The sequence below is a fragment of the Coccinella septempunctata genome, chromosome 5 (genome assembly GCF_907165205.1).
Source record: "Coccinella septempunctata chromosome 5, icCocSept1.1, whole genome shotgun sequence".
In the NCBI taxonomy this organism is placed as follows: domain Eukaryota; kingdom Metazoa; phylum Arthropoda; class Insecta; order Coleoptera; family Coccinellidae; genus Coccinella; species Coccinella septempunctata.
In genome coordinates this window covers 38708966-38721201 of record NC_058193.1, presented here as the reverse complement: position 1 = coordinate 38721201, position 12236 = coordinate 38708966, and the positions used below count along the sequence as shown (strand labels likewise).

Genomic DNA, 12236 nt, shown 5'->3' with positions numbered 1-12236 from the left:
CCTATGTACAACTAATTGTAATTGCTGCGTTTTTCAATCTTCACAACGAAAATACATATCTGTTTATCAGTTTGTGTTTTATTCCTACCTAACGAATAACTTTCAATGAAAAATCTTTGTAGAATTACCAGTAAGTATGATTGGAAAGAGCTTACATTTTTCGTTAAAACTTCACAATCGAAAGTCGTTTTCATTGTGAAAAAATAAGTGAATTCTTTGATCTGAAATATTTTGTTGGGCTCAAACAAAATTTTCCAGATGAAGATTATAATTTCTATTACATCAACTTGCACACTCAAACATCTCTTGAAAACATGATCCAGCTCGAATTAATTGAAAAAAATTGAGAATACACTTAGAATCATTCACATGCTCAGTGTAACGCTTTTACTTTTAACATAAAAGAAATGTGGACAAAAAAAATGTTGAATGTATTCTTTGTGATATGATTAGGTCGAAACATCACCAGAAAAATTTCTATGGGGACTTGATGTAATTCAATTTCAAACGCAACTAGTTTCTCTCTAAAGGGATAGAGCAATGATTATTTTTTTTTACAATTATCAGTGTTTGAAATAAATATGATGAAGGGTTCTAGACCTATGGGAAGATAAAATGATACTTAAGATACATCACATATCTTGACAAAAATTTCTACCTTCACTTGGACATTATTTAAAATACCCTGTTTTATATCATTTATACAAATATTTTCTCCATTACGAAATCCAAAATTACAAAAAGGTACACGTTATTTTCCCAGCGTTAATTCTTCAGGGAACAAATATAGATGAATTTCACACGAGAAAATTGTCCACAATTGACCTGGAAATACACTTTAAACCCACTATAGTGTAGTTGGCGGTACTATTAGTGAAGTCGTCCCGTTTCTACACTTAACGTTGTTGTCCTCGATAGAGGCGATGTTTGTTCTTGAAGTCATCGTCATAGCTGAGGTTGATGCGTCTCCTTTACTCACCAACAGTCCCACATCATTCTCTTCTTCGTTGTTTGGGTTTATAGACGTTGCCCTAGTAGGTCTTGAAGAAAAACTACAAATCAATAAAGTTGTATGTATGCGAACAACACCTTTAGAAAGATATGAATTGGAATGTTTGATGAATGATCCATATTTTGTGATAAAATAGGTCTATTTTTGTCTTTAAAACAATGAATAACATCTTTAAAATCTTTTATAGTGAAAAATGACTCTTGTTATTTTACTATTCTACTCTTTTTTTTCGGAAGTACTAACTAAAGACTAATTGTACGGAATTTTTGGAAAGGTAGTCGAATTTCTTTCAAAAAACAAGGTGATACTCATCAACTACCCTTCCAATTTAAGATTTTAGCGGTTGGTGTCATCGTGCTCACAGGTTTATTAAAATATGCTCCCCTAAGATCCAAAGCTTACTTCCTTTGAATTTTTTATGATTATGCACGGGGAACGAGGTATTAAAGGTGGTCCTTTTTTCAAATTGACACAACGTATGTTCTTTAAGCATTGATCCCGAAGCGAGTTAAGAATTTTTAGGGGTAGATTCTCAAGAAACAGAGAATTAGTAATGAATACTTTCAGTCTGACTCTGCCAATTGAAGGGAAAATTATTCGACTCCTACTCATGGGGTCGGCAATGCCGACACTGCCGTCCCTGACAATCCTTCACAGCCTCCTACCTGAATCGAGCGGATCCTTGTTTGTTCTTTCTGGGAAAGACACTGTTCTCTAAATGGAGAGTAGCATTGATTTCCCTCCCAGCAACGCAAGTACATGCCTTCAAGAAGCTTTTCTTGAAGTTGTCGCTCAAGAAGGCGTACAATATTGGGTTCATTGCCGAGTTCGAGTAGCTCAGGCAGCCAACTAACAAATGAAGAGTGATGAAGAAGCTGGAAGTAAAAGAGTATTCGATTAGTACACTAAAAACTCAATTATACAATAGTTTTCTACGATTAAATTTTGAAACACACATCGACTTGTCAGTTTGATTTACTCACTTATCATTTCCGTTGTTCGATTGGGCCAAACTGGTCAGCTGCATCACCCAGTAGGGGAGCCAGCAGCAGACGTAGACCGCCACCACCGTGAGAACAAGTCTCGTCACCTTCCTGTGCGACTTCTTCTTCTCCTTCGATTTATTCTTAGGTCCTACAGTTTCCAATTTTTTGACGACGAGGCAGTAGAACACGCCGGTCATTACAAGCGGTATGGCGAAGCTGCAGAAGAAGGTATAAATTATGAACATCTCTCCACCCTTTGGACCCTCAGATTCACCTAGAAAAAACGGAGCTCATTGGTTCACAGCAATCCAGACAGGATAATATCTTTTGTCTCTGATTTGAAAACGCAGCAGGGCCTCACCTTGCAATGTGCGGTTGACATAGGACTCATTCTGCACCTCAGAATCCCAGTTGATGACGCAAGACACCGTGTTCGTGTGGTGGAAGATGGTCGCGTGCTGAATTATGGGCAGCATCAACAGGATGCTGAAGGTCCAGGCCAGCACCGAGACCGTGCCGGATATCGTGGGCGTCCGCCATCTCGTAGATGAGATAGGATGGCACACTGCGATGTAACGGTCTCCGCTCATGATGCTGAGCAACAAGGAGCTGGTGAACTGGTTGATGCTCGTGGAGATCATGTAGGCCTTGCAGGCGAACTTCCCGAATATCCATCCCCTGTTTATCATGGTGACCAGCAGAAAGGGGATGCCGATAAGGAAGCACTCGTCTGCTATCGCCAAATTGACGATGTACATGTTGGTCACCGTCTGCATTTTGGAGAACCTGACGACCACGTAGATGACCAGTGTGTTACCCACCAGGCCAACTATGCACACCACTGCGAATATGAATATCTGTATCCATTGGATCATTGTTAGGCTTGGGGGTTGACCGTAGCCGTCGGGGACGGCGGTCGAAAAGTTCAAGTAGGCTGTTGTATTCATTTTCTGGCGGGAATTCAGGGTGACATCTTCAGAATCTGGAAGAAGAAAGTTGGATTATAGATTTAGTTCATATTCTGGATCATAAATTGTCCTTTTAGCGGCCATTTGGGGAAGGGACGAACCTTTTGAATTGATTGTTGAGTTATACAGGCTGGCCCAACTAAATCACTTTACCCCTTATGGCCATTTCCACAAAGTTATCTGAATAAATCGCAAGATTTCCCGCAGTCAAAATACGAGTTCGATAACGCGGGTTTTTAATCATTCTCTGCACGGAATTTATTCAAATCCACCGTGGCAATTTGACAAGTTTGCACGGCTGGAATTATTTATATGGGTCATACACCCCTTTCTGCAGTAACGTTGCCCGTAAACATATCTGAAAATATATCACCTGCCTGTTTTACATAATATGTGTTTGCAGTGTTCTCCCAATGAAATGCCGTACGTATTTAATTCGTTCGGAAAAATTTACGGCATATTACATTTTCCCTTCGAAAATCCGATGATCCCGATCCCTGTTAATTTTCACGGGGGCGTTGAATTAATTTGATGTCGTTTCTTTTGAGATTTGAAAGTCGGAAAATGACAGATTCGCTAATTAGGGTTCGGCGTACTCCTTTTGTTCGTGTAGAATCGCGGGGGATGAGTCGTTCAGAAAGTGGAAAATTTTGGCGATTAATTTTCAAGGGTCTGCATGTTACGAGGACTCAAAAGAGACCTCTGTTTTCGAGCGTAAAATTTTTTTATACTTTACGCACATTTCCATTGTTCTTGTTGGAACTTGGTGGGGTCTACATTTCTGAAATTTATGGTTTGGAATTCATTGTAAGAGTTTGGGAATATGAGGGAGGGAGATGTAAAGTTGAAGAATTCACGCTGCCCTGAATTGTTTAGAATCTATGCCCGGTACATTATTTCCAAGAACGATCTTTTTGAATTTTCCACACAAAAATACTCATATAACTCTCTAGAAATTTGTGGGTACAGGAAAACCAGGCTTTTTCTTGTCCTATTTAGATTTTTGAAAAATATTACAGCTCTCACAGTGTAAAACCTGAAAACGAAATGAAAATGAATACCAATTCTGCCTCTTGGTTCCTTCTACTATTTAATCACATCATCCACAAAAAATGATCGAAAACTCTAGATTCTCCTTATCGAGCATCAACCCCTTGTTTACCATCAAAGTGAAATCCTTATTGAACGGACTGGTTGATAACCCTTCTATTATTCCTCTCCGATAATGTAATCAATATGGATTAGCAAACCTAATTGAAATTACGGACACTATGTCAATATTTGAAGGGACCCTCTTTGCCCTCTTTTCAATGAATTGGGAGTTTGGCTATGAGAATATCGAAAGATGTCGATGCTTTTCGCGAGTTTTGTTCGACAGAAACTGTGTTGAGATTGATGATAATGCTTTCAATCTGATTGGGAGGATTCACACGATTTTTGGAGATGAGAGTCTATCCAGAGACTATCATCGTGTGGATATAAATCCACACCAGAGGCAGTTGACATCAACCTTGTATTGATATAACCACCTTGACACTTGAAATATTCCTTGTCAGAAATTCCATTTGTTTTTTTAGCATAACCCCTACAGCACGTTTTGGTTCATTTTCAGTAATAAACCGGACTAAAATCTGGAAATAACCATACTCTATTCGTATATGTGAACAATACGACAATGTTTCATTCTTTAATATTCTTTTCATTGCACCGCACATCCATTTGCTAAAATAGCTCATTTTTGACGTTGCCGAAGCAACAACACAATATGTCGCCAGACCTATTTTATACGAGTCCATTTAAATATTCATGAAAGTGGAAAAGAAATGGTTTTTCGTCAAGCTATTTGCATGAATTCTCCCTCCCCAAAAAAATTGGAATTAAATGGAATAACTCAGAATGATTAACGTATGGAATTGAGCTTTCTCAGCAGAGGAAAATGGGAAAATTCCAAGAAAACGATCCAATGAAGATGTTTATTTGGATTAGATTAGGGTAGACCAAAATTGTTTCAGAAAATCCCCTTATCTCCCCTTGGAAAAGTCTGTTGGTAATACTATTTATACTCCTACATTCACTTTTTCGAAAAGTAATCGAATCTCTGTAAATATACCAAAAAATGAGATACTATCCTGTCTTTGACCCGTACCCTAGAAGTCATAGCGTGTTACGAAAATTCCATCAACCCCCTCAGTACAAACAAAAAAAATTGGAACTCGCTTCTCCCCCTGTACGGAATCAATCACAGGAAACGGATATTGGCAGGCATGCTCTTCAAAGGGATGTGATTTTCATGACGTCCCGCGTTATTGACGGTCCGTCAAACTGGCAAACAGTCTGAAAGTTGACATCTGATTGTGGCTGCCCCAAAGGGTGAAAAAGGCCTCGTTCCGGACGAGAAAACAGGGCGTAATAATTAGTTTCGAGAGGTTTCCAGCTTCTGCGTAAATTAGATTTGTCAGGTTGATCAGAGGATCATGTTAGTGGAATTAACTTATTTTCATGACTACTGACATACAGGCTCTAAATTTTCGTGAAAATTGAAGGGGTTTTCTGGTTTCTAAGAAAAAAAATTGCTTTTCAGGTGCCATCTTTAGGGACTGCTCAGAAAAAACCCACTCTATTTTTTGGCAAGAACTCAACTCTTAAATTTTTTCGGAACTATTCATTTACCTACATCCTGCCTAGAGTTGAGATAACCTGATCTTCATTTTTCTACGGTTATAACATCGACAACATCGAGTTTCAGGCCCCTGCTGGGGCGCTCTGTTTCCGTCTCACCCCCCGAGAATCCCCGAAATCCAGGACTAAGTAGGATTAATGAAGAAGATTTATGAAAGTTCCGACTAAGAATTCCTCGCATCAAAATGTGGATCGCAGGAATTAGGGACACTTTGGAAGCGTAATCAATCATCGTTGTTTTCTCGGAGAAATCAGTGGAGTGCATATTTTTTACGGTAAAGGGCCATTATTTCTCCATCCCCGGGAGATACGACGATGATGGGCGATCCTCTTGTATTACTTATTATTATTCTTTCGTGGAAAGGGGATGCTGGGATGGAACATCACGTGAAACTTCGTGCGGAGACCCAAATCGACTTAAATTAATCAAAACGCGCAACATCATCACGGTGAAAAGAAATATTAGGGGCACGAAAAAGTTTCTTTCACTGAAAAACTGTGGATATACAGGTTGTTTACTAAAGATGCGACAACAATGTGGGTGTCCTAAAACATTTATTTTTCGTGTAGAAATATAAATGAGAGTTAAAGTCAAATTTGCACTGAGTTAAAAATGGGAACTTAACTTTTGCAAACAATCAAACTGTGAAGAAAGCTAAAACTTTTCCTTGGAAGTAGGCCGATAGTGAGAGTGATAGCTAATTTATTCACAGGGATTCATCCCTATTGATGTAGTAAACAGCCAGGCAAAAACCGGATATTTGCAATCAAGTTCTGTTCATTGGAACCTAATTGAAGGACGACCTCTGATGAATGACTAGGCAGGAGCTGAATGGGTTCATTGAAAACGATATTGGCCTAAGAAACTACTAGAGTAGGAAAGTATTATCCTTTTTGTGGATAGTAAAAGGAGGAAAATTGTTGTCTAGTACATAGGATGTGTTTAAACAATTCGTTGTCAATTGGGCTATGGAAAAAATGAAAAGAATCATCGTTAATTTGATGAATTTTTTAATGGTTCTAGTCCTCAGTTGGTCCAAATCAGAAAGAGGCATTTGGAAAATAGAGTTCTTAAAATGAAGCTGTAGGACAAGCCACGGTTTAAGGTCCCACGATTTTGTAGGAAATTGATATGGAATCCTGAAAAACATTTTTTATAGTACCTAGTTAAGGTTTCTGCAGCTGTGTGCTTTGGCTAAATCTTGTACATTGAATAATTCATCAAAATTCAGCTGTGAAAGGCAAGATAATTTCTTCTTTGTAAAGTTCTGGAGTAAAATGTTGTTTGAAGTAATCAATTTCTGTTTTTTTACTGCTACCTTTCCTAATATTTCGAGTGTTGACATATCCAGGAAGATGAAACAGGGCTTCACCAGAAAAACATTGATTCAGGATATCAATGAATTAACCCACCTACGAGGGTAATCAACATCATTAATTTTCTGATAACACGTCAATTTGAATGGGAGATTTCTATATAAATCTAAAGGGGGGTTGCTAAGTTCCAGATACTTCTAAGATCTCGCAGTATTGAAGTTCCCAAGGAGATTTTGGATTGTTCCAACGTCGGAAGATTTCTCCGGAGCAATTCTCTTTTGATTTTTCTTCTCCTGGAACTCTATCTTGTAGCTACAATTTCCTATACCACAGAAATGTTTGATTTGAAATATGTAGTTGAAGCGGTGAGTTTAAGTGGGTGTAGGATATGATTTTCCATCTCCCCGTCATCTCCGGGGACTATCCTGAACGTTGTAAAAATACGCCCCACGCAATAATTCCGAATTCTCGTGATTTCCGGTTTTCCGCCCCGTTTTGACGTGGAAGTGAAAGCGATCCGGAGCTGCCGGTTATGTCCGGAAAAATAACAAATTGAACGACCTAGAAGTGAATGGAAATGGCGGGGCTGCGGTTCGACGTTCGCCCTTGAAATTTAGGGGGTTGCCGGCTCAGTATCAGGGCTGTATCGGGATTTATTCTGATGAGAGAGAGAGGCCGCACTAATGGAATTGATGAAATATGGGAGGGCATAAATAGGACTGGTATCGTTTTGTTATAGTGCCATAAATCACGGGAAACTTGCCGCGGAATATCGATGGAGACTACATAAATGTCGGTCAGACGACCGAGTGGAATCGAATTTCACGTTTGGTCTTGTCCGGATATTCGCAAGACTCCATTTATCATTTCAAAGTACAATGTTTGGAAAGAGGGTCCATACTTACTTGTGTACATAGGTACAAAGATTTGAAGGGTTAATCCTTGACTTGATGTACAGGGTGTCCCAAATTCTAGTCGGAATCTAGAAGAGTTTCTGAGCTATTTTTTTGAGAGATTTTCAATCTTTTAACCCCCTTATTCAATCGAAAACCACTTTTTTCGTTGAAGAAATGTTATAAAGGAAATCGTCTTTCCAAAAATGCAGGAAATGTGGACAAATTGATATTAAATTTGTTATTTTCACCCTTTCTTCGAAGGAAATTTTCAGTTAAACGATCGAGTACCTATCAGGTAAATGTCATTTTATATTGACGCAATATGTGACTTCGGAAATTTCAGATGGCAAATCAAGTTAGTTTTTATGAAGACTGAAATTCACTTATTTCAAAGATTCTTACCTGAACGATTGTGGACTAACCACAAAATGAAGAAGAATAAAATTAAGGAATGGTGCCATACTTTGGAGAAGTTTTTCGAGATATTGACGATGAATATCGAAAGAAATATTCGGCAACATTAACAAGGAACAATTATGGTTGATTAGAAAGATGTGATGCTATTTACAAACAGAAGGTTGGAGAAATTCCCATGAATAAATCCAAATTTGAAGTCAGTAGACCAAATTATATGATTTTCAACAAAACTAGTTTTAGAAACCGCTCAAAGGTTCTTTCTCCTTATCAAAAGAAGCCATAAAAAGTCTCGATCACATATTACACAAACGAGGAAATAAAAAAACCGGAGGGATTCAAGAAAAAAATCACATCAAATCATATCACCCCCAACTTCAGATATTTGTTCAACGACCCACCAACCTCACTTTACCGGAAATTTCTTCTCTTGGGACATAAAACGATACGATATCAAAATAAACCAGGAATTTTAGGGGAAATCTCTCAGCGATATATCCATTATACGTTACAAACTGTTGTTCGAACGTTGAAAGAATCCCCCCTGCCTTTTGTTCAGATAAAAACCGTATTAGCCTGATATGTTTTCCGGAAAGTTATCTCCCAGATATACCATCGTACGCACTGAAAGGATGTTTTAACTTTTCCGCTCTAGGTTAAGTTGTCACAAACAGTCAGAAGGTTCTTCGTTGATGGTGAAGGAAAAGAAAGGAAAATATTAATTTCGTCAAGTAAACAGGGTGTCCTTTGCTTTGAGTATGTAAATATTAGAGCTGTATTCATAGAGGAATCTTTGAAAAAATATGGAATCAATGTGTTCAAATAAGGTTGAACCTTTCTTTACATGGAATACTCAGGTCACCTGAATTTCTTCTTAAAACTGCTTGGCCTTCAAGCTGCACGCACTGAATTTCCGAAATCAGGCTTTCGAGCAATGTTGCTTCCATAGGACATAACGAGAGGCCCATAAATTCCATCGTTAAAATCAGGGCTGACATGTCTGTTGGATGCTTTCTTAATTAAAGGCATAAAACAGTTTACTGGCGATGCCAAATTCAGTTTACGAGCGGCATATAGTCGTAAACTGGCAATACTGGGGGTTTGAATTCTATTCATTCTGTAATCGATACTGCCTACATTCAAGCAGAGAAACTCGAAGAATTCCTCCTACTTGAACCGCACTGGTTTGCGACCAGTCCAGAAACCAGCCAAGGGGCTCAGCTGTGTTTGAGTCTGAGCTGAATGAATTTTAATCTAGGCGACTTTTAGTCTGGGTGACTTTTGGTCTGGGTGACTTTTAGTCTAGGTGACTTTTAGTCTGGGTGACTTTTAGTCTGGGTGACTTTTAGCCTGGGTGACTTTTAGTCTGGGTGACTTTTAGTCTGGGTGACTTTTAGCCTGGGTGACTTTTAGTCTGGGTGACTTTTAGTCTGGGTGACTTTCAGTCTGGGTGATTATTAGTCTTGGTGACTTTGAGTCCATGAATTCTGCTTATTCGACAACCTTGATTATTAGAAACACCGAACGAAGGCGGTAACCTTAACACAAACGAGTTGTGGATCGCTTGCCGAAACAATTTACAATATCCTTTTGTCGAAACTTTCCTGTGAATTCCCGACTGTGAAATTCGCGAATGGGATGCGCTGTCGTAATCAGCTTGTTCGAATGCGAAAGTTCCCCTTTGAGGAAATAAAGCTACAACGTATGAACTTCGTACAATCGGTTGAATACACCACCCCCTTAACTAGCTGCTTGCATCCAGCAATACTTCCATATCTAACGCTGCATAATTTCGTTTGATAACTTAGTTCTCTGATATCATCACTCGTTGTTATGGAGAAGCGTTTGAATTAACCGTATAATATGGAATTTCTGCAATTTGTCTGACGTTAGGGAGCGAAGTGGAAAGTAATCAGTTGCTTCGTGAGGGTTAACTACTGAAATGCTTTCGATTCCATTCCGTCTAACTCAAGGGTGGTTTCAGTGAGGGGGCCATGGTAGAATTTCAAATATAAAATTATGTCCCCACCACAGAATCACTCCTGGAACCATCATTGCATTGAGCTCTATGAAATTTCGAGATTTATTACTAGAGGAGTTGTTCTTCGAGAACTTGCCTATGACATTTGATGTGGGATACTACCGGACCTTGAAACAACATCGTAGTGGATGTTAATGTTGAAATATATGCTGTGGTCGAATAAAACCGTTTTTCTCCAACTTTCACCTTTCGTAAATCGTCTCTGTCGCACTCTGTAGAAATCTAAAGCCCCTGTACCTTACAACAAATCATCAGAGATCAGAACCACCCTCTCCAATTTCCCTGATACGTTTCCAAACTCGAGATTGACACCCCCATTCGTAATTCCTCCGAAATAAAAAAAAATTAAAATTAGAAAGATACGCGTAACTCAATTTCCTTCGGCCTGTCATGCAAATTCCGGCCGTTTATTTAGCGGTACCGGATTAATCGAAATCCAAATCAACACAATCTCTAGAGGGGAGGCCGTCAGGTAGGCTTAGCGCCGTGAAAGACGGCGCAGGGCGTCGGGACGGAAAGAAATTAATTTCTTCGATATCCTGGGTTAACGACGCGTCGAATTGGGAGCAGGCCTACTTCGGGGGTTGAACGATCGAAGGGCAAATATCGGCAGGGGTAATGAGGTCGTGGTGGATTCACGAAAATACATCGGATTCGAGATTAACACCTTGTCAGATTCTAGGGGAGTCTCTGATCAGAATCGGATGGAATATGATTGGTTTTATGCTTTAGAAGATTGACATTCCTACATCAAAGAATTTCTAATGAACATGTGAAAAAGAATTGGTTTTTCAGAACACATCGAGAGAGAAAACTTCACGATATAGGTGCTCGTATATATTTCTCATTATCTCAATAATTGACATCTACAGAATTCCTTTCTTCCCTTTCTCATCCTGGATGAATTGCTGGTGGCTAAAATTCCCCAATTAATTTGATAGTATGAAAGCCCTTACGAATACAACCGCGACGTTTACAACATCGTTTTATAAAATCCTGCATGCCATTTCATACACAGAATATAAATGGACCCATATTCTCATACCGCATGAAAAATATCATTTCATTTCTCACCGAGCTATACCACCATTCTCTCGAAGGAAGACGTTCCCTTTTGATTTATATCCTTACAAACTTCAGAAAACCCTTCCAGTGATACGAAATAGGTGATCTATCACAAAAAAATTCCGTTTATTACGTCACCTCAGGGTTCTTACCTATATGTTCGGTTTCACCCCTAGATCCTCTCTCGCTGGCGGATGTAACACATGTTGGTTCTTGCACGAACACCTGACAAGAATTTACGAGTTCTTTTCCACCCCTCGCTACATCAATCACCAAACGCCCCACTATGGATGTATAACTTTAATTCACGAATATTTGTCTAGATTTGACGCTAAAATCTTCCTGAAGTACGTTTCCAGCAAATATCATAAGGGGGTCATTCTGGATAGCAAACTCAACTGGAAAAAATAAAGAGGCTTTCCAAATGTACATCGGCTATGTGGGCATGCATAAGATTCCTTGAACATCCGGTCCTGGTCTGAATTGGGTTTTATAGTTGAGCAAGACCTAGCAGACCAAGAAGAGACTTCGAGTCTTAGTATCTAAGATGCTGGTCAACCAATCTCCAGTGCTTGCCTGACTAATCGTTGTTTATGTTTCTGGTTGGCGAGTAACTATCGTTTTACAGCCTTGAAGATGGGACTCGTGGTGTTCAAAGGTCTGTGCTGTCACTGAAGTGATAATGTGAGAGCTTAGGTATCATACAAGGACGACCAAGGAAAGAAGTCAGCGTATTCAGCCTGATGAAGCCTTAAATTCATCTGAAACATCTCTGTATTGCTCGGAAAACTTAATTCTAATTAATTTCTGCTAACCTCCCTAGCTCAGCTCCCTTCGTTTCAAAAAAATCGTTGCTTC

The 12236-nt window shown here is 39.2% G+C and overlaps 1 protein-coding gene across 2 annotated transcripts; it reads right to left on the bottom strand.

The window, feature by feature from the left end:
- Positions 1 to 170: 170 nt before the first annotated feature.
- Positions 171 to 11683, bottom strand: LOC123313481 (somatostatin receptor type 2-like). Of its 2 annotated transcripts, none has more exons than XM_044898388.1 (5): positions 11531 to 11683; positions 2360 to 2980; positions 1996 to 2272; positions 1678 to 1887; positions 171 to 1052 (listed from the first exon to the last, which is right to left on the bottom strand). In XM_044898388.1, the coding sequence occupies exons 2-5, from the start codon at positions 2943 to 2945 to the stop codon at positions 848 to 850; spliced, it is 1278 nt and encodes a 425-aa protein (XP_044754323.1). In that variant the 5' UTR covers positions 2946 to 2980; positions 11531 to 11683; the 3' UTR covers positions 171 to 847. The 2 variants fall into 2 exon arrangements, with proteins under 2 accessions (XP_044754323.1, XP_044754324.1); XM_044898389.1 differs by having other exon boundaries at positions 171 to 1040.
- Between the last annotated feature and the right edge of the window lie 553 nt (positions 11684 to 12236).

What these genes read in the sequence shown, in the direction of transcription:
- LOC123313481 (XM_044898388.1), bottom strand. Translation starts at nt 2,945, where the DNA reads ATGAATACAACAGCCTACTTGAACTTTTCGACCGCCGTCCCCGACGGC. An exon ending in TCGAACAACGGAAATGATAA is followed by an intron (nt 1,888 to 1,995) that starts GTGAGTAAATCA and finishes TTTTACTTCCAG; the next exon opens with CTTCTTCATCACTCTTCATT. An exon ending in CAAGGATCCGCTCGATTCAG is followed by an intron (nt 1,053 to 1,677) that starts GTAGGAGGCTGT and finishes ATTGATTTGTAG; the next exon opens with TTTTTCTTCAAGACCTACTA.